Here is a 22,981-nt window from a genome sequence, read left to right on the forward strand (position 1 = left end):
GACCTATAGAATATTGCTTGTAAGAATATTACATTGCTTGTAATTCTTCTATAATATCTTGCTACAGAATCCTTTCAAAAGTACCTGAATGCAGTTCAAATTTCATAATTTGTCATTGAGTATTTTTATTATATGTTTAATGTTTCTGTAGATCATGTCCAGCATTGCAATATATGATCAATGGAAAAAGGTGTATAGATGAAACAATCTCTGATAAAAGGGGAATATGGAGTGTTTATTAATTATATGTACATTCTCCTTAATGAGACAGATGACAAGGAAGTAAGACCATACATAATGCTTATTATTTTGGGTCAAAGCACCTAACTCAGAATCAACTTAATGAAAAAAAGTTGCCTTTCTTAAAATATTTAATAAACCCCTACTAAACCATAACTTGTGATTTGACAAAGTATTATTATGCAAACAGTGTAAGTCAGAACCCCTAGCTTCTGTGGCTGTCTGGCTACATTTTATTGCTACTGTATGGATAGGATTATTGTTATCATTCCTCATTCGTGGTGAGTCTTCTGGTAGGTATGAATCTACAGCAGAACTCTGAGCCCAAGCATGTAACATTAGTGATGTCACTTCCTAGGCATTTGTTTTAGGTAGATTTTTCCACGGTTGATGACCCTTTTGGCATAGTGAAGCTGGCCAATTATTGAGCTGAGCACAGCTTCTAACATACCTTTCTATATGGTTTCCAGACAAGTAGTAGTGATTTGGTTTTTACTTTTAATTTAAACAACAAAAGAAAATACAATACAAACAAGAGTACATATGTCAATAACATTGTCAGGGGTACATATTACAATACAAATACCCATCATGAAAAAAGTTTAAACAGAATAAAGACAATGTCTGCACAGCTTTCATGTTTTTACATTTTGAAATGGTTTTTACGTCCATTTTAAAATGCTCAACCATGGGACTCTTCAAAGACCATTTCACTTTATGTACAGTATATAACAACCTGCCAATATAATAATTAAGTCAATTACAAATTGTATTTTTGTATAATTTCCAGTGAGATTGTAGTTTAACATCAGTTTGTTTAAAAATAATATCAATATTAGCCTCTTATTGTAATATGTGTAAGTTTGCAAATCAGACCAGGTTTTTACAGTAGGACATAATTTGTTATTACATCCATAAATCAAAATAGCCTTTTGCTGTAGTCTTATACAAGCTGTAATTTCTTCCATAGTTTCTAATGGACTACTAATGCAATTCCTTAAAAGAATCAAAACGTCCCTAGGGATCGCATTAATTACAGTAAAATATTGATCAGAATAAATAGAAATAGTATATCTGTTAAAGTTGGTGTAATTATGTATTTCACCATCAACATTAATTAATTGTTTAAACCAAACTATGCCACTTTTCTAGAAATTAAAATCCGAAGAACAAGCGTGCGTCTCTTGCAAAAAAAATAAAAATCTACAGTAAACCTCTTGCAATACAAAAAAGAGCCTTTCGTTTTGTCAAATCACGAATACCCCTTACATTAATAGAAAAAAGTGACAAAGATAAAAAACAAACTTTAACAAGAAAAAACTTTTACATATTTCTTCGGATAAAATGTAAAACCGAGGTCCTGACAAGCTGTGGTCATTAAAAATCCCAGGGCGTTTCTCGAAAAGAGTAGGGTTGTAACCCTGGCATCATGGCCAAATTTCTCACTGGCCTTTATTGATCATGGCCTCCTAATAATCCCCATCTATGAAATTAATAGCTGAAGTGTGGGGAGCGCTCTGGCGCACTATGGCTGCCGTTGCATCATCCAGGTGGGGCTGCACGTTGATGGTGGTGGAGGGGAGTCCCCATTACCTGTAAAGCGCTTTGAGTGGGGTGTGCAGAAAAGCGCTATATACGTGTAAGCAATTATAAGCAATATTAACTCGGGGGTCTTTATTAGAAGTAGTGATTTGTCTCTAAACGCCAACGTTTTTAACGATAAATTAACGTATTTGTTGCTATATTTTCTATGTACATCAGGGTTAAATGTAATTTTGTTAAACTATTCCGTATTCATTCCCCCGTGTGATGCCTAAAGTCCATTGGAATGAAATGCGCTATACAAGTACTGGTTATCAGATAGAGCTCTACCTACTACCATAGAGCTCTAGCTGATAGTTTCCAGGATGTGACGTTTCCGGAAGTTTTTAGACAAACATGGCGGAAGACGAGAATCCATTTGGCGACTTTGAACAAATAGACTTTCTGAGAGACCGGCATGTTAAATATTTCCAGAGATGTTTACAAGTCTTACCGGAGAGATACTCTTCCCTGGAGACCAGCAGGTATATAAGTGATAAAAAATATTCTTCCCGGTGTTCGTCGACACTGCCGTTTCTTCCTGTAAATGTATGGTGTTTCCGCTGCATTTCCCTCCGAGATATATGATGGTTTTAAACTTCCGAAATGCTCTGCAACCTTTCTTGTTACATTTTTTAATTTAATTTTATGCGTGTGCCTCGGTAAATTTTATACGACCGCCGGGCTTTGGAAGACTGAGTGAAAATGAAATTCTAACTATATAGCTGCTGTGCTGATTGTTGCAAGTAATCCATAATCAAATTTATTTATTAAATACAATTATAATTAACGAAAGAATGAGTATTCTAGTGCAATAACTTATGTCGAATTTAAGCAAATATTACTAGTAAAGACATTGAATTGATAGAGCTACAGTATCTGTAGTTTCCTTCGGTTGCCGATGTGTATACAGTATACACATCTTTTGCGTGGTAGCGATGTTACTGCATTATAGAGTAGGTACGTTTTGTAGTTCTTTTCTTCAACACTTTTTACATTGAGCCTTCAACTAATTATGGTGTATATTAGGTGTCAATCTAATATACAAGAGTATATTCAAGTATGACACGTAACTTAATATCATAATATGTATCATTTCAAATGGGAAGAATGACGTGTGTCAGATGTACCATGTCTGATAGTCACTTTTAGAAATGTTGCCTTTTCCCACCTCAGATGGCAGTTTCGCTCTTTCTTCTGTATCATGCAATGTTGTGGAGTTTCCACAAGTCAGATCTTCTACCTCTGTTTTGGTTATTTTAAGTTCAAGGTTCTTACAAGTAGAAGTATGTTTGATTTCCGCAGTGAGAAGACTGGCAGCTGTTGATCATTCTTCTGTCTTTATAATATGGTAATTCAGTGATGATAAGGTGTGATTTCAGTGCTATCATGCATCCTGAATTACGTCTTCCAAATGAGGAGAAATGCATTGATATAAACCAACCTTTTTTAAACCATAAACTATTGTAAATGGTAGTTTGTGTGTTCAGTTAAAATGTTTATCAGAATAACCTCCATATTATTGATATTCTATAGACCATTATCAAATTCCAATGATGGAAAGCCACAAATGCTTGGAATCAAAAAGTGCACATTCTCTTTCACACACTGAAGCACACCTGCACACGAAGACCATGTTTCATGCCTTGTCAACTTAAGACAATTCATGGTATGATGTTTGAACTAAACTAGACTTTACCTTTATTACTAAGTGCCACCCTGATGTAGTAGTTGCACTATAATTAAAATAGACAAGATTTCATTTTTTTTGCCCACATGCATTCTTTTGGCTAAGCAGGATTTAAGAAATTCATTCATTCTACTTTTTAAATTTGACATTTGAAAGACCTTGAAGATTTTGGCTTCCCTCTTCTGTCCCTACACCTCTTTTTTCTCTTTCACACATCTGGATTTATTTTTTCTTCTTTCTTCCTCTTTTTATATTAATGTTGAATTTATACAGTTTGTTTAAGTACCAAATTATGGTATTATGACTGTTCACATTTGCTCATACTGTTTGTGGTACCATGTAATATTCTTTTGTTTTCTATGAAAATCCAATAAACAAATTGAACATAAATGGGTTCACGTATAAGAACACTGACATTGGCCTTTATAGGTTTAGACTGCATCTGATTTGATTAATTTTATGATTATAGTGAGATAATTTATAATATCATTGCCATGGTTGTAATGTTCTCAATTTGTCTTTTTCTTCAGGTTAACCATTGTGTTTTTTGCACTTTCTGGCTTGGATGTACTGGATGCCTTGGATATTATTGATAAACCTGATTTAATAGAATGGATCTATTCATTACAAGTCCTTCCTACTGAAGACAGTGAGTTTTGCACTTCTGTGAATACCCTCTGTCAACTCTTAGTGCTGGAAACTAGACACAAAAGTAGAGCCTGCTTTAATTTAATACACATATACTCAGTCACAACTTGAAGAGAACACCAGGCTTCCAGGTTTAGAAAGCCCTAATTATTGCAGTGTATACAAGCTGTGTTATAATTTTCTTTGTTATGAATTAATATTTATAATAAAGAAGTATTGATCTTTAGAACTCAACCTATGTAGGTCTATTCAAAGTCATTTAAAAAAGTAAAAAACATCTAAAAAATCTGTTCATTGGAGCCAGTAGTTATCTTTGAAGGGGGTTCTGTTGCTCGAAGTGGTTCACACATTGTAGTGTCATGTAGTCTTGGAAACTTGGGTTCAGCTATAGCACTCTTTATGATGCTTATCAGATACCTTTAATTACCAGTGTAAACTGCAAGTGAAAATCAACGACTTGTTCATTATTTATGAGTCGCAGAATTTAAATTTAATGAAGTGGTCCCATGTTGGTATTTCTGTGGCAAGGAATGAATAAGGTAATGAGAAACATACTGGGTCGTGGGGTGAGTGGTGAAGTCAATAATCATGAAACATTGAGCAGTTTTAAAGGAGTTCATTGACCTTTGGTCTGTGTATCCTTATCAGTACATTATTTTATTACATGCTTTAAATTCACTGACGTCATTAGCTCTTGCTGTGTTTGGAATTGAGACATGGAAAGCAGAGTACTATTTGTGTATTTGCACTATAACACACCTAAAAAGTATATACCGGATAAATTCTTAGTCTGAAGTAGTTCAAGTAGGTAGCTGCGTCAGCATGTGTAGACTGCAAAGGAACAAGTAAAGGTTTATTTCATGCTGAAAAGAGAAGTAAATTAAATTCTGAGTCTGTTTGCTGATGTCTGGTAAGGAGGGAAACAGGTTATGTTTTATAACAGCACAAAAGACAAAAAAAAATGAAACATTTGAAAAACAATGTAAATGTTTAACAAAAAAAACGGTTTTGTCATTTTATCTTTTTTTTTAATAGGATTAACATTTATCTGATAGTGGTCAAAGTAAATAGAGTTTACCTCATTTATAATTAAAAAACATGTTGTTCAATAAAATTGGAACATGCTACAGCAAACTGTATGTTAAAATCACTTTGGAGGATAGGGTAAATTTGTAAAACGTCCATTTCAGGATGGGTTAGTTTTGTTAATGGTTAACTCACCTTAACATCTTGGAGTAACTTGGTCTAACCATCATATTCTTAATCCAAGATCCTTGTGAGTATTTTTGTTTTTAGTTTTTACTATGGCATGAAAAATGCATGGCACAGTGGGCAGTAGTTAGGTTATCTGTAAAATCAGATCTGATTTAATTCTATACAATATGCACAACACATTCCTTGTGCAGTTATAATGTTAATGACTGCAGTGTAAGGGAAGCCCAGTCCATCTGTCTCAGACACTTAACATTATTACCATTATAGCAGTTGAAGGCAGTAGCGCAGAAAAGATCCTAGTACTTCACAGGAAATGTCTGTGTTTAGACATTACTTTTTTTCAAAGGTTTCTTACACTCAGGCTTAAAGAAATGGCTGTAATCAATAACCACTTGAGTGGTTATGGAGACCCATAGATTTGAGTGCTAATTCTACAATAAAAGCTGGAATTGTGATACAATCCATTAGAATAAGCTTTTACTAATACAAAGTGACTTGGAACAGATTCAATTTTAAAAGAAAGAGTCTTAATATTCTACCCAGCAGGTGGCAGCATTGGCATTTATTGGTCATTAAAATAGTAAAACGGTAGACCGAATATTTTCAGAAGCTTAGCAGCTCTGTATATGAATAAAGATATAGAACTTAAATATTAGAATACACATTTAGGGCAAACATTAAAATACAATCAGTGAACATTATGGAAATGTATAGTACAGGGAGTGTATTACCATATTGTTTTCGTTGTGGTTAATTGTTTATTTTTACATTACAATATACTGCCTTATATGTAATTGCATTTGTTGCATTATTCATTCAAATAATATCATTTTAAAAATGTAGGGTAATTTTATATTCTCTGGAATAATCCTCCTTTGTTTAGCCATGCATGGGGGAGCTGGAGCATATCCGGGCAAGTAATGGGCACAAGGCAGGATACACCCTGAATGGGAGGCCAGTCCATCACAGGGAACACACAGACACGCTCTCCCACCACGACTCATTTTCTCAGACGTCAGTTCAATAACCAGTATGTCTTTGGACTAAAGAGGAAACTGTAGCACCTGGAGGAAACATGCATGACAATAGGGAGAACATACAACTTGTTGGTCACAAACAGTGGCCTTGTACCACTGCACACAGATGGCACCCAGGGCCCCAGCGCTGTGAGACAACAGTGCTAAGCACTGTGCCACCCCTCTTTTGTTTATTCCAGGTAAAAAATATTGATTTAAATCCTTTCATCAGCTTTAGCTATCGCAGTTGTTTATTTGACCTGCAACACACCATAGAGAGTATATGAATAATATGGACAATAGACGTTTTGGTGGGTAATTTTGTGCAGCTGCTTTGCCTCTTAACATTCTTCTGCGTGTTCCTTCAGAATCGAATTTGGATAGATGTGGATTCCGAGGGTCTTTGCATTTGGGAGTTCCATACAACCCATCGAAGGTGAGGAATACCTAGCTTCCTCGTTGGACACGAGCAGTGGCCTAGTACCACTGTATTTGTGCGCCACAGAGGAGAGAATCATGGAAAATAAATGTTTAAATGGGCGAAAATGTGATATCATATACTGATATTTTCAAAGTCATTTTTTATCCAAGACTCAACAAGATGTTGTATGAAATGGACATATAACATTAAAGCTTATATGTTGATAAATATGTGTTTTATTATAATAATTGATTTCTTTAATGTGGGAGTGTTTGCAAAGTTGATGTAACATTTTAATTTTCAAATGCTATCTGCGTTTCAGGGCCCAGGTATATCTCATCCATATGACAGTGGTCATGTTGCAATGACCTACACAGGTCTGGCCTGCTTGATTATCCTGGGAGATGATCTGAGCCGGGTGAATAAAGAGGCCTGTTTAGCGGGTCTGAAGGCGCTCCAGCTGGAGGATGGCAGGTAGGGGAGTTTTTGCCTAAGATAACATACAGCAGGCATGTCTAATCTTGGTCCTAGAGAGCTGGTGTGTCTGTGCTTTTCTATTCCATTTCAGCTTTTGTTCAGCAAAATCAGCTGATTTCCAGCTTGACTGGAATTTACCTGCTGAATTCGGGTCTTGTTGCTTTAAAGACACCACGAATATGGCTGCATACCCTTTCTGTTCTGAGTGGTTAAACCTCTCTTCTTTCTCAAAAGTATCAACCTGTTTAAGGCCTTTCTTCTACTGACCTATGTTATCAAAGCATGTTCAAGTACAACAGAACTTCTGACTACTGATTGAGCCTGACATAAGGGGATATGGAAGTATATTTGTGGAAGTAAAATTATTAGTGGTAATGATATTTTAATGTGTCCATCTTATATGTACAGAGAACTGAATTAAGACAAAAACAGAAATTTAATTGTAGGTGGATATTTTGTAATATACAGGTGTAGTCTTTTGTAAAAAACAGGCTTCACTTCAGCCAGTGGCATGAGAATGAGGAAAGGGTAAGTAAAGGGAAAAAAAGAATTTCACTAAATGAAATGGTATGTTTGAGTTATTTACATATTCTCAGTGCAGGTGGATGGCTTTGTTTTGTGTAGATATAGTTTGTGATAAAACAAGTTTGACTTTAAAAATAAAACTGCATCAGTGTCTTGACTGCAACAAATGAGGAAGTTATGCACCATTTTCATTTGTATATTGTTCTCCTCCAGCGCAGTGTTCTGGGATTATGTTCCTCCAGTTTTGGTGGCAGACTTACTGCTTTGTGCATCACAGTTCATACAGTACAGCAGCAGTTTTCATCCAAGCACTTTCCCAAATATGTTTGTATGTGGGGAAGCTGTCACTGAGACAGTGTTAAAATAGGGGTCCCTAATGAGAAAGAGTTGAGAACCCCTGTATTACAGCATTAAAGGTTGCGTGCAACTCCTAGCAAGTGCTTGCCTGTCTTTCAGGTGCAGGTGTGTGTTCTGTTTTATACTCCACCCTCCTCCATAACTCAAACAATAGAGCTATTTGGACCAACATATGTTGCTTTCTAAGAGAGTGAGAGATCACTTTATAGGCCATATACAATTTCGTTTAGTAGGAATTTCATATACCACAACTTTCTCTCCATGAGACACACAGACAGGGAGAGAAGCTTGGGGTCAGAGCGTAGGGTCAGACATTTTATACGGCGCCCCTGGAGCAGTTGGGGTTAAGGGCCTTGCTCATAGGCCTAACGGAGTAGGATTCCTCTGCCGGCCGTGGGATATGAACCGGCAACCTTCCAGAGCACTTCTTTCAGGATCTTTTCATGTACAGCTGCAGCATCTTTGAGGACTGCCCTGACGATCACCCAAGCATTGTTGGGCAGTGTGCTTCTGAACTACTAAAAGTGCTGCCAGCATAGCGTAAGATTAGTTCTGTGAATGGAATATTTATTCCTCGTTTTGACTCTATATGAACCATGATTGCATTATTGAAGTCATTTTCATTTTGTTGTTTAATTTCCAAATTCTAGACGCCACCACCCGCATACTTAGCGCAAAGGTTTTATGTTGGTTTTCTTTGTCCATTAGTTTCTATGCTGTTCCAGAAGGGAGTGAAAATGACATGAGGTTTGTGTACTGTGCTGCATGTATCTGCTACATGCTAAATGACTGGTCTGGTATGGACGTCAAGAAAGTCATCGACTACATCAGAAGAAGTATGGTAAGTTAGCCTGACTGTACTACAACTTTTGTGGCCAATGTCAAGAATTCTTTATATTGGCATTCTTTTCAGTTTTCCAAAGGTGTCTATCTATAAAATAGACCACTTTTTAAAAAAAGCATGTACATAATTACTGCTTCAGGTTTGGACTTGGAAAAACAGAAGCTTGTTGATTAATACGTGTTCAATATCTGTACAATCAATCCGTCTGTAGGTTTATTATAATAAATATTTCAATATATGAAACAGAAGATCTGTGCTGTAATGAGGTGCTGGAGGTGTAGCCTTAGCAGTTGTGGGGGAAAAAAAGTCTGTAACAGGCAGGCAGGAGGCAGCCCAATTGCATTCTTAGAGCTCGCACCTAAGGATTTCTTTGAGCCTTTCCAGTCAGGGCTTATATTAAGGAACAGTACTGAAACATCCCTTGTTAAAGTGATTAATCATTTGTTGTTGGTTTCTAGGTTTAGGACACTTAATATTCTCATAATTATCTATGTGCAACAGTATGATGCTGTCTAGCTATCACTGGTCCTTCCCCCTGTTGGTTTGACTCCTGTGTGGCCAATTGATGCATTTACTCAGTGTGTTCCACAGCATTCTGTTATATAACATTTACAATTTAATATTCACTCTTGATCAGACCATTTGCTAATGACACTCAAATTTATTAGCAGGGCAAATCACTGCAGTTTCTGAATCTAATGAAAGCTTGTATGATAGTAAGACATTTCTCTGCAATACAGTCATATGTGCTAATAAGCAAATGTGAGAACCGAAGTGATTTTCTGAGAATTGTGTCCTGATGAAAACTAGCTCCTCAGAAACAAAGTGATTTTGGAGCATCCACTCCGGATGCAAATTATCAGAATAATAAATGCATTACTCAGGCAATAGAGAAACTTAATGTGGGTGATTTCCATGACTCCCTGTATTCATGTGATTGTTGTGCTTCAACTAGTGGCGGACACAATACAAGTGCAGGAGGTTTTCCAGTCTCTTTATCTACATAGTGATTGCCCTGCAGAGGAAACGGTGCTAGAGGCGCCTATATCTTTATTTGAGCTGAAGCACATAACACAGGGAAACTCTTTTGGCATTTAAGACATTGTCCATCTGTTTGCGTTCTGATTTTTCACGCATTCTTTCCCATGAGAGTGTGGTTGGCCTCATTTCAGATAATTTTTAAACATTGATTACAGTGCTGAGAAAGTTTTACACCCCCAATAAAAGTATTGGAATGACTGTTTTTTACTATTATACCTTTGTTTTGATCTTTTCTTAAATAATCCAAAATGATTATTTTTGCCAGTTCAAAGTTTTTTGCAAACACAATGTGGTGTATGACAATGAAAAAAGAAATAATTTAGAATCAGTGTATGTGAATTAATAACTCGGGATTCACTTTACTTTGCACAAATAAGATGACAATATAATGGATAGAACTTTGAATATGGTCTTTACTATACAGGTGTGTAGAAACATCAAATGCTACATCATGTCATAATCAAAAGAGATTTCAGCAGACCTCAGAAAAGGAGTAATCGATGCTCATTGATGTCTAGAAAGGATGGCAAAACCATTTCTAAGCATTTGGGGCTCCAACCACTGACTGTCAGATAGCTTTTCTTGAAATGTAGAATATGCCAAACTTTGTCCTGGCAAGATCTCCCCAAGAAAAACCATCATAACATCTAAGGATCTGTATCAGACTGTTGCTGTGGCTAGTGTCAATGATCATGCCTGGTCATCAGGAAAAGAATGAACAAGAATAGTTTTCAGTTTGTCAAAGAACATCTAGGTTGCCCACAAACTACTTGAATAATATTCTTTGGGAGTACAAGTAAAAAAATTAAACTTTTTGGCCACAAAAAAAAAAAACCACACGCACACACAGAACAAACTCATCCTGACCTTCAGCATGGTGGTGGTATCGTGGTTTGGGGTTACTTTGCTGCCTCAGGATCTGGACAGTTTGCAATCAATGATGGAACCATAAATATGGCCATCCATTTGCCAAAGGTGGGTCAGTGATCTACAGCAGAATGGAAGAAGAGGAAGTTAAACATTTTGGATTGGTAATGTTAAAGTCTGGACGTAACATAAACTCTGAACTACTAAACAAATGTCACTAACTTGAAGCAATTCTGTAAGGAAGAATAAGTGCCAAAAATTCATGAAAAAATCATTTTTGTTAGATCATTTTATTAAATAATCCAAATGTCTTGTGTCTCTGAGCTGTTTGTTTATTCCGGTTTTCACAAACATTTCCTCAGCACTGTAAATGCATTTTAAAATTTCACTTTGTTACTGAATGGTCCCTACTGAATTATATCTGACTTTTTGGCACCTAAAAAGGTCTTATTTTGCTGCATATGATGCAGCCATTGAGAAATGATCTGTTGGATGGGTTACAGCTATGATAAAGAGTTAAAGATCTTAAACTCTGTGTGAGCTTACAACCTTTTCCACTGACTTGATGAAGTGTCAACCTTTATGCTAAGCTGCTATCATGTCAGCTGGGTATCTGGAAAACTAGTTCCACGTGGTAACAGTTGTACTGGAGGGTGTCCTAAACTATGGCTTCCGATAAGGTTTTTCTTCTCCATATTATACCCTAGATACAATTACAGAAATAGTCTTCCCTTGTGCCATTCTTTAATTAGGTGCAGAGACAGCAATACACTCTGCAGTGGAAAAAGCAGGGCATTAGTCAAACATACCTTGACTAGTTCAATACATACCTTGGTATTGAACTAAGTTTCATGTCATCCCAGTAAACAGTTGTTTTAGCAGTTGTTCCCACATCTCCGCCATCGCTGCTCCCCTTGTTACCCCCTGCCAAGCTATTGGAATAGAATAAATGATAGAATTATAAAATTATTTTGAAAGTGAAGGGAGTCAAATTCACTTGATGTGAATCACTCGTTTTTTTTTAGCCCTGATTTTCCTGTAATTTGGTGTACACTTAAAGAATGTCTTGCCATATATATTCAAGATCTTAAATATACTGTACTGCGGTACTTGTGTAGATATTGTAGCTTTTCAATCTCAATTCATTAGGAATGGGTGTTCTATAGAACGGCTTATGAAACTCCAGAAAACATGGTGTGTTCCAGAGCTTGCAGTTGCAGTACAAATTTATTTCTGTACTTCCGCCTCCTTTCTGCAGTGCCTACCCACTGTGTCCCTGGGGGGGCAAGGTTGCCTGTGCTCCCAGTGCATAATCTCTTTAAACAAAGGCATTTGCTTCTTCTTTTCATATGTTCTTATTACAGGGTTCATCTGAGCTGTTAGCAGCAGTTATTTTCTGAAATAAATACTGCAGTGTCATAGGTGAGACCGTTTACTGAATAATTAATATGTCAAATATATTCGCCCACCTACCCTTATGATTTTTATTTTGAAAGGGATCACTGCACATCATTGAATTTTCTTTTATAGATATAAGTAGAATCTTGGACTCTCACAGATCTTTAAAATGCATTTTCAGATTTTAATTTTCAACCCTCTTTCCTGCAACCACCACTTGCAGACCATATTGTTCCACATACGTGTTTCTTCAGGGAGTTTATAGTGTATGCATGATGCTGAGTAAGAATCAGTCCTCCTCAGTTTGCATCAGTACATTTTGAGTTTCACCAAAAGGCAAGTTTAAATGCTGTGGTAACTGCTCTGGTACATGTTTGGCACATTGGTGTGTAGTTTTATGGATAGTATGTGTTTTGACTTTTTTACAATGGGCAAACAGTCCAAACCCATGGAAGATACTTTGTTTTGATTTCTCCGTTGTAGTGGCCATGTGGCTTTTAAAGGAGATGACTTGTATAAATAGCACAGATGCTTTAAAAAGAGAACTGCCAAATTGTTCACTTGATTCACGGTCTTTTTTTCTAAACCTCCTGGTTTGTAACTTTGTATTTTTAGCAGCTTGTGACAGGCCCTCCTCTGTAAGCCTGGATGACTGACTGCTTCAGCCTTGGCCGGCCACTTGGCATTTCAAATGGTATCCAGCAGTGATTAATCCATTAATTGACACACTGGGGAAAAACGAGCAACCGACAGCTCGAGGTGCAAATGCTGGTAAACAAATCAGAAACAAAAACAGGTTGTTAGAATAAAAGATCAGCAAAAGACCAGTGGATATGTAGCAGTTTTCACTTAAGTAACATAGAAGTACTGGATCTGCTATATTATAGCATTCCCTTTCAATTTACATACAACTAATTGGAACACAAAAGTTTTAAACCCTTAATGTATTGCAGGATTAGGTTTATGTAAATAATTTGGTCATTAGAGGTATGTTGTCTTGTTTATTTGTCTCTGTGCTTTTTGGCTTCCAAGTCTTTTGGGAGTTTTTAAGTTTGTTCTTTGGTAACAGCCTCTTAATAAGGTAATATTGTTCTAGCTCTGGAATGTCTATTAATAGACTATAGAAACATATTACTGCAGACTGGTGGGACCCATATGGTGACAGTTCCCTTACTAATTCATTTTTGGTCTCATCTTGACCCCATGCTTGATTGTTGGCAGATTCCTTTTTTCCATTCTTTTTTCCAAACCTTAATTTTAAATAACCCTATATGGCCATTAAACCTATTGTTTTGTAAAAAGCAAAGCATTTTATTATGTATGTGTACAAAATTGATCAAAGTTAAAGATGATTATTTTGTGTTTTTAACAATGTTGCATTAATTTGAATATTTTTCTTTGCTTAAACTAAGTTACTTAATGCTTTGCTATTATTTAAACACTTTAGACATTTTGAATGGACTGTGCTGGTACAACAGCACTCCCACATTTTTTCTTCATTAGTGCAATCACAAAAGCTCACGAATAAAACGGTATGCTAATCAAGTCTCTACCTAAAATATTCGTCGCTCATAGTGCTGCTATTACGAGAGGTTATTAAAAGTGTTGCTTTGTAGAAAATGGCATTTTGACAAGATCTCCCATTGGGACTATACACAAGTTACAAGGTTAACAGCTGTTGTTGCTGAGCAGTTCTAGACAAATATTACTGCGTTGTTACAAAACAAATATTCTTTTTTTTGTATGACCTTTTGTGATTCTGCAATGGAAACATTGATGCAGTTTTTAAAAAATCACATAGCTATTTAACCCAGAAGCGCACACTTTTTAACTTTAACTTTTCAACATGTGTTTTTACAGTATGTCATGTTGAGTGGTAGCAGTCCAATATTGCCATAGTGAAATGATTTGCTTCTGTACATTGTGCATTGCTTTACATCTAAATATTGGTTATTTTAGACTACAGTATTAAAATGTATTGGGGTTTTTTTCTACTACCTCTACCATTCTAAAAGATTAAGGAAAGTCTAAAACATTCTAGTCAAAATCCTATACCATTTTCTCATAGCAAATGGGTAACATATATTAAGTCTAAAGCATGCGAGTAAATTCAGATTTTGCAATGAAAAGGGTGGGCATTGGTGCTGTAATATCAAATTTTTTCCCTTCTTTTTTGTTTGCATGCTTACAGCCCTGTGAGGTGTGGCAATTTTCCTACAAACACCCTCTCTTAACTTTGCACATAATTTACAAATTATTCTGTGGTATTGAGTAAAGGGATGTTTCCCAGAGGCAAAACTGTATATGTTAACTTATTTTTAATTGTATATTGTTGAAATATAGTGGTTTTCATGTTTTCTTGAAAACATGGATTAACTAGAGTAAAAGAGGATGTAATTGTGTCAGCATAAAGCGTAGGAGAGAGTATCGACGTGCGACCACTGTTCCTCTTTGCCGGTGCAGTTCGTCCATGTTTGGCATATGCTGTCATTTGTTTTGAGACTGTTCCCCTCGACGCATTAATTTTGCAGTTTTTGTGACTGATGCACCTGCAATTCGGGCACCGAGTATTTGGCCTCTTTGGAACTCTGCTAGTTGCCTCATGTTGCTTTGAAAACTTGCATATCAAAGTTCTAATTGTCAGACCTCTTTTATAGCTGACACCTACTGCTAATTGGCAACCAACCTAATATGACTTGCCTTTACAGCTGCAATTGTATTTGTGATTTAATTACTTCAAAGTTAAACTCCTTTTTCTTGTGGCGTTTCTGCTAATTTGTCCACCCCCTGTATGTCTCAGTAGGTTGAAATGTTGACAGACATACAGCAGGCAGCGTTGCAGAAATATATTTAAAAATAATACTAATAGAGGCCTTGTAGAGCTCACAACATTCTAATATTCCATGTTTTCTTTTATTGATATGTAGTCATACGACAATGGTGTGGCCCAGGGAGCAGGACAGGAGTCACATGGTAAGTATCAGATTCGACTGTATTTCACTGTTACTTGCATCGTTCAGACCAGAAAAATATGCATCATGTGGAATCTTACGATACTCTGTTACAAAGAGTACATTAAAGTAACGATTAATCTTCTTTGGAGTGTTAAAGTAAGTTTACGAAAAGTGTAGTTCAGCAAGACAGGAAGTCCAGACTGACTAACTATATTATGCTCTGAATGCCACAGTCCCATTTATTTATTTAGCTGGTTTTAACAGATGAATCAGTTATTCTTGCCAGTAATTTGTTGTTCTTTTCTTTGACTCTTTTGTTGGTCAGTTTTCAGACAGATTGGATTATACCTGACAGATGCATGTGATGGATTAAAAGCATGTCTGTCTGGACATGTGCCATATGCTGTGCTTTGTTCCTTGATTAGTTTTATGTTTACTTAGGTGGTAAATGAGACTTTTAAGAGATATATGAGTGGACATTTTGAAAAAAATATATTAATTAAACTTTAATGTCAATGTGGGAAATAACTTTAATACACATATGGCAAGATATTAATGCAATATGATAGTCTTGACCTTAAGCCTAGAAGCCCTTTTAGAAACAAAAAGAAATACAATGTGTAGAATTTGTCATTTCCATTTTGCTTTGGAATACCTAATAAATACTCTCAGGTAGGGTCTCAGATAGGGTAATCAGCAATTTGTAAATGTAAAGGCTCCCACACCAAATATTTTCACCTTCCCAATTTGGGTTGCTAATTGTTCATCATCTGATCTTATGACTACAGCCTCAACCCCTGCATGGGGTGAATTGGTACTTTCCAGGCTCTCCCCTGACATCCCCTGTCAAAGCAGTGCTCATTCGACAGACTGCAAACTGCACATCTTACAAGAGGAGTGCATCAATTGGATTAAGTAGTATGTTCAACTTCACCCAAAAGTGCCCCAAAGTCCACCTCTCTGTTCTTACTGGTGCTCAGGGAGGCATATTCAGCTAACATCATTACTGAGCAGTGAGCTGGCTGTTTCTTGACATTAGGGTGTAGCCTGTACTCCTGTCATTTCTGATAGAGCCACCAGGGAACTCCCACATCCCTGTTTTTTACAAATACTATACATCTTATTTGCTCATACTGAGTGTAGGTTGAACTTTATGATCCCGAGATTGCATTGGTGAACCATAAGCTATGTCGCAAGCCCTCTGTGACTGGAATTCCCCGAGCTTAGACACACAGTTGTTTTAGCATTGCTGCGGTAGGGCTGGGATCTCGTAACTCGCAGACATGTGATTGTCAGTCAGGGATACACCTCTCCTCCTATCATCTGAACATCCCTGCAGAGTGGGTCAAAAGATGAGTGACCAGACCAGAGGAACCGGTTTCCCTTTCTGATTCTACTCATGTTGCTATGAGCCTAGCTGTAAAGAACAAAATGGTGATTCCGAATTGGATGGGTAATTAAAAGATGCAGCATCATGTTCAGCTTCATGCCAGCACCACTTCTGAAGATGTAATAATTGAAGGCTGTTGTTCAGACTAACATGAGTGTTACTGATTTGTTCAGGTGGATCTACATTCTGTGCCATTGCCACTCTTTGTCTCATGGGTAAACTGCAGGAGATCTTCACAGAAAAGGAGCTAAACCGAATAAGGAGATGGTGTATTATGAGACAGCAAAATGGTTTTCATGGACGACCTAACAAACCTGTAGATACATGTTATTCCTTCTGGGTTGGAGCCACACTTGAGGTAAAACAATGATTAAATGAATCACTTATTGTTCACTCAGAGTAAAATCATTTAGGTCAATATTTTCATACATAGTTAACATCATATTCCTTTTATACATTGATACTGAGACACTAATGTCCACAAACTGAAATGTCTACACCAGTGTCTATATATTGGACATTAAACATTTTGTCTTACCAATATTGTTATATTTGCTTTTTTAGCTATGTAAACAGGCTATTCAGACAATCTTAAGAGTATAAAAATACTGACTTGTTTTTACCATGGATTGTCTCAAGTATATGAGAAACACAAATACACATCCATTCAAGAGCTAGCCTTGAGCCATTTTTTTCATACCACACTAGTTCTTAACCATCACAGTACTGAAAAATTTGGTAGAACGTAAAGTAGAAAAAAAATAGCCACAAACATGAAAATAAATACTCTGAAAATTGCACCCTGATAAAGGCCATACTCCTGGTTTTATTTTACATCTAAGTGCTGTTTGACAGTCTACTTTTCTGATGTCACAGTGGTTCCAAAATGTTTCTGCTAGTTTCACACTTCTATAGTCATAAAGTCTGCAGTTTCCTGGACTTGAATTTGCTAACAAAGAACATTTTCTCAAAACAACATTCTTGGCTGTTTTGTTACAACTGTTGAGCCATCATCATATGAACCTTTATAAACCCTTTATGTCCTTTTCAAAGTCAGAAATGATATTTTTATGGTTTTTGATTGTGGCGTTCCATTTGTTTTAATATTATTGAACCTTACATTCTAGCTTTGATGCTGTTGGTAATCATATTCTTTCTAGTGAGACATTCTGACAGAAAATGTATTTGGAATTTCTTGATTTTTCTTAAAAGAAGGAAAACTGTTTTTTTTTCTGAATGAGGCTAGTTTTTTTCTTTTCTTTTCTTCATCATAATTATTATAATGCCTTGTCTCCAGGAGTTTCTAAGTCTACACTGAATAAATCACAGCATGTTTAAAACTCAGCACCGAGAACTTTAGGTAAAGTCCCAGTATGATGCTCATATTATTTATGTTCTGCAATCTCTGCAGTGATTTCCAGTTGATTTTAAAATCATGTCGATATCTTTCAAGATCTTGAAAGTTTTGTCTTCAAAGATGTATTATATCTCCAGCTGTCAATCTTAGCTGTAGCAATCTTTGATTCATTAAGATCTCTTGTGTAAGAGGACTGTCTGTGTACCAAGATTAAAATACACTTAGGAACAGATTAGGAAATTTAAGATTATTAAGGATAATGTATAGAAACTCGGATGCTGTATCAAAAAATGCCCTTGCTTTTGTCCTGGAACTTTCCTAAAAGTGACAAACAATAAGTTGTTTGTCCTAGCGCTGCTTGTAGCTATATTTCTTATTGTAGCCTCAAAACACAAAAGTACACTGAAAAGCTAATGATAACTCACTCTCAGGTTGATTTACAGTAGAAAAACATGTAGACCTAAAATATTTCATATCACTTGAAGAGTGATATGGAATAAACAGATATGCCCAAAACTTTTAAATGTAACTACGATAATAGCTGTAGTGGTATCTCTTGCCTTCCTCTTGTAAACTATACTTGTCTTTTGTTTCACTTTGTGATGGTCTACAGAGTACCTCAGTGAAATGCATAGAAATATGATCACAGGCTAAAACAAAGTAAGAGATAGATAATCCAGGCTATCATTCCGTCCTGTGATGCTGTGTATAGTGATTGATACATTTGGTAAAACCCCGCCTTTTCTTTCAGCTTCTTGATGTTTTCCAGTACACTAACTTTGAAAAGAACCGCAGCTATATATTGTCAACTCAGGACCGTCTAGTGGGTGGATTTGCTAAATGGCCTGATAGTCACCCAGGTAAGATTGCATGGGGTGCCTAACAGGGTGTTATGTAAAGAATTGTTTTATTTGTATTTGTGTCTGTCAGCTGAAAACCTTAAGCTATTCAGCCTTTAAAGGTGCTGGATCTTTTATTCACAAGCCCATTGTTTAGCATTGATTAAGGACATCTGAGAGGACAAGGTTCATGTTATGTGATCTGATAGACTGAGTCCAAGACCTTGAAGTGTAAAAAAGAGAAATAGTTTGTGAGAAATAATTAATACCATATAGTACTAAAAGCCACTTTAGAACCCCAGTTATTTTGTCTGAATTTCTCCCATTTGTATTTTAAATGCTTAAATCATAAACATTCTATTCAGTAATTACGAACCTTAGATGGAACACTGTATTTTCAAGGCGTTGCTGTCTTGTCACTATATCTGGAGTACTTAATTTATTACAGGAACTAACACTAACTCACTAAGAGAGTTGATGTCAGAATTCCTTAGTGCTGTTAAAATAGTTTCTTGAGCATCAAAAGTCACCTCACACTACCTATTCATCTATACTTTTTGAAAAATAGATGATATTTGGATATTCATCAATACAAAGTCTTTTTGGATTTTGGATTTCTCATTTTTAGCATTGTTTTAATTAATTGATGTTTTAAGACTGACAGTGATGGAAATAAACACTATATTAATAAACACTAAATTAATTAGAAGTGTTGATTGGGCACAGGTGATGAGGAGATTTAAGTTGAAAGTTGCAAAGGAATAATGCAAAGAACCTTGTATGCCCAGTTTATCAAGAGAATGATTTCATGCCTTTGGTATGTTGTAGAGTCAGTACACTTTGTTCACAACCAGCAATTTCTAACCCTGCGAGACATTATAGTTAAATGTAGTCAGTCATTTTTAAACCATAAAACATTGATAGAATCTGGGTGACCTGGAGTTTGGGACCTCACTTCCTTTACCCCTTCCTTGGACCATGTGCTGATATGACATAACATTCCAGCAGGACAACATATCCACATACTCCTCATGTAACAATGGCTGTCTTGCAATATAAGAACCTGACAGTTAAGTCATATATGTCCTACTCGCCAGACCTGGTATCTTTTGATCATTTGTCAGATGAGTTGGGATGATCTGTGGAATCTAGAGTTTGCAGACTGGGTTCTCCAAGAGAAATTGGACAAAATCCCAAACGACAGCACCTGCAGCCTGATTCACATTGCAGATATACCGTACATCTTGGATAGCTTTCAATGGTGGCTACACCATGCCCGTTACCTGTAACTTTCCCAGTAGACCCCCTGCTAATAAAAATAATGAGTTTACCTATGTCATGTCTGTTCAAGAAAATGTGAGTTCACCAGCTCCATAAAAGACTTTTGTAATTTTCAAGAGAAAAATGTAATTTCTTTGCTGTTGCAAGTAATGTTTCTTTGGTTGCTCAGCATATTTTCACTTGAATTACATATTGCACGTCTCAAATCCCCTGTGAATTTCTAGTTTTGAATGTGTTCGTCATACATAATTAATTTAATCATAATTTAAACATCAAACTGCTTATTGTGGAACTTACTGATTTAACACTTAGTCAGCACTGGCAGATAACACAGCTATTTGTTAATTGAAACATGACAATAATTGAGAGCTGCATCAATCAAGATGCAGCCCGACACATATTTTCTAAAAACTCTTCTTCAGAACCATTAAACCGATTTGAAAGTTGGCAAGTTTTTTCAGCCTTTCCTAGCTACAGGCATTTTGATGCTGTGATGTTGAAGTACTCTGAAGTCCTGCATTTTACAATAGGGCTTTAGCTTTTGGTCTAAAGCAGCTTTTCAAAAGCAAAATATCTTATGATGGTTATTTGATTGTATTTAGAATCTAGCAGTGTTTGAGATTTTCAGGTCAAAAGTTTATAACACTTTATAAAAGCAACACTTGTTTCTTATTAGTGTGAAGGGAGCAACAAGAGACTGTAAAAAAAGAAATGCTAAGAAGAAAAGTCACAATGAATTCTCATTTGGTTGCTCATGTTAAATTGGCTTTTTCAGCTGAAGCTGATTTATTTAAATTGAACATATGCTTATAGTACTGGGCAAGAATTCATCTTTTACAGTTTTTGTGTAGATGGCCAAAGTTGCTTTTGTAAATAGACAGTTTTTTAATCTGACACTCTTCAATGTACAATTGGGATTCAGATTCCAGTGTAAACTATCCTTTTTAAATCACAATGTGTATCCTGTAGCTGACCTAGTTTTTCAGGTCTGCTGAGTCCTGTCAGCTGAAGTTTGACCAGTGCCTAAGTGCTTGCTTGCTAGTGTGAACTTTTTTTCTTTTTCAGATGCACTGCACGCTTACTTTGGGATCTGTGGTCTGTCATTGATTGGGGAATCTAACCTTCGCAAAGTCCACCCTGCACTGAATGTGAGCATAAGAGCTTTTGAACACCTGAAGCACCTGCATCAGACGTGGAAAGAAAAGAGCAACAGACCCCATACAGAGTCTGAGTCCATCTGTACATGAGACCTTTGCACTCCAATAGGAAATATCGAGCAACTATTTTAAAAAGCCATGTGCAATTAAGGGTGCAGTAAAGCAGTGCTGGATTTGTATGTACCAAATCAATTATTGTCAACATTGTTAGCAATATCCCAAGACTTAGTGGGTAGCATGTTGAACACTTACTTGTGATTGAACTTAATGGAGTGATAAATAAATAATAGAGCCTGAGATTTTTAATTATTGAAAGCAGACTGAAGGAATGGGCTTTCCATGGCCTGCCAGATGAACAGCTAGTGTTAGGTTAGCAACAAGGAGGCTTGATTTCTTTTGTTCTTTCAGAAGTCAGAGTCCATTAATGAAAGCTAATCAGTCTTTGGTACCTTGTGTCTCCTATATGTCCTGTTAAATGTTCGGACAGTTTTATTTAAGTCAATTTTAAGACTTTTGACTTACATAAACATTTTTTTCTTTATTTCAAATGCTCAGAAAAACTTTGCTTTAACAATTTAAGTTTCTACAATGAGGGAAAATGGGAGAAATCCTAGACAAGACATAATCCTAAAATATGTACTCTTAAGTTTCTGGAAGGAATTTGGGGAATACCAAAAAGCTTTTAATTTGACCGTTTTTTTATTAAAAGCCCAGCTTTAAAAGACAATATGACAGCTTATGTTATACAAAGATTCATGTATTGCACTGCGTGCAGAAATGAAAGGCATGCTACCCACAGAAAATCACAAGGGTTAGTTTAGTTGCTCTTAGGTTTCTTTGCTACTAAGACACGTGAATGTTTGCTCTAAGTAGTGGTATACATAACAAGCACTGTTTGAACAACACGTATTCAATGTTGAGCCTTCAATGTAAAGTTCTTTATACTAATTTTTCTAAATGAGTTTTCAAAATATTCTGTTTATAGAATAAAACTCTACATGTATACAAGTATTTTATTGTTCTTCATTAAAACTCTTCAGTATCCAGTGACCCTACAACAGGATTGGTTTAAAAGCATCTTAATTCACATCATTATTCAGATTAATATTTGATATAAGCAGCTTTTCACTTTAGATTTTACATTACATTTTTCATTGCTTTTCATTTTTTGTTATAAATGTGGAGGTCTCTGTAAACCAAACATTTTAAATTAATTACTTTAAAAGCTTGAAGGTGGGTATCTCTTGAATTTTATATGATACCTTTAACTAACCTCTTTTAATATTTTTCTATATTGTTTCAATCTATGAAATACTGAAGTGATCTCATATCATTTTCTTCACATCTGCTATTCCTTTGTACTCTTCCTCATGTCACTTATTAATATTGAAGGGGCATAATTATTCAATCTATTTTCAGTCACATTTTCTGAACTGACTGGTTTGCAAGAATCTTAATTAACCGGGGTTGTGTTACTAGCTTTTACCACATGTAAAACACATTTCTGATGAAAGGGTCATACACCTTGGATAATTAACATGGTTAAATGTAAAGCTACTTTACACTTTTGTGATTTAAATTTATTATTTTAATTTCTGTGCCTTTAAAAAGTATTTGGAAAAGGAGTGAGCCTAGTTTCATTTCAAAAGTTGGAGACAAGGGACAAGATTCTGTAATTTATTC

General features: G+C 36.0%; 1 protein-coding gene across 1 annotated transcript; it reads left to right on the forward strand.

Annotated features, from left to right (window-relative positions):
• The first annotated feature begins 2,148 nt into the window (after positions 1-2,148).
• Positions 2,149-22,309, forward strand: pggt1b (protein geranylgeranyltransferase type I, beta subunit). The gene is made up of 9 exons (XM_088629933.1): positions 2,149-2,306; positions 4,042-4,160; positions 6,759-6,826; positions 7,134-7,285; positions 8,879-9,011; positions 15,248-15,293; positions 16,838-17,022; positions 18,773-18,881; positions 21,207-22,309. The coding sequence occupies exons 1-9, from the start codon at positions 2,179-2,181 to the stop codon at positions 21,386-21,388; spliced, it is 1,122 nt and encodes a 373-aa protein (XP_088486059.1). The 5' UTR covers positions 2,149-2,178; the 3' UTR covers positions 21,389-22,309.
• Positions 22,310-22,981: the final 672 nt, after the last annotated feature.

The sequence above is a fragment of the Lepisosteus platostomus genome, chromosome 4 (assembly GCF_059453375.1).
Source record: "Lepisosteus platostomus isolate fLepPlt1 chromosome 4, fLepPlt1.hap1, whole genome shotgun sequence".
NCBI lineage: Eukaryota > Metazoa > Chordata > Actinopteri > Semionotiformes > Lepisosteidae > Lepisosteus > Lepisosteus platostomus.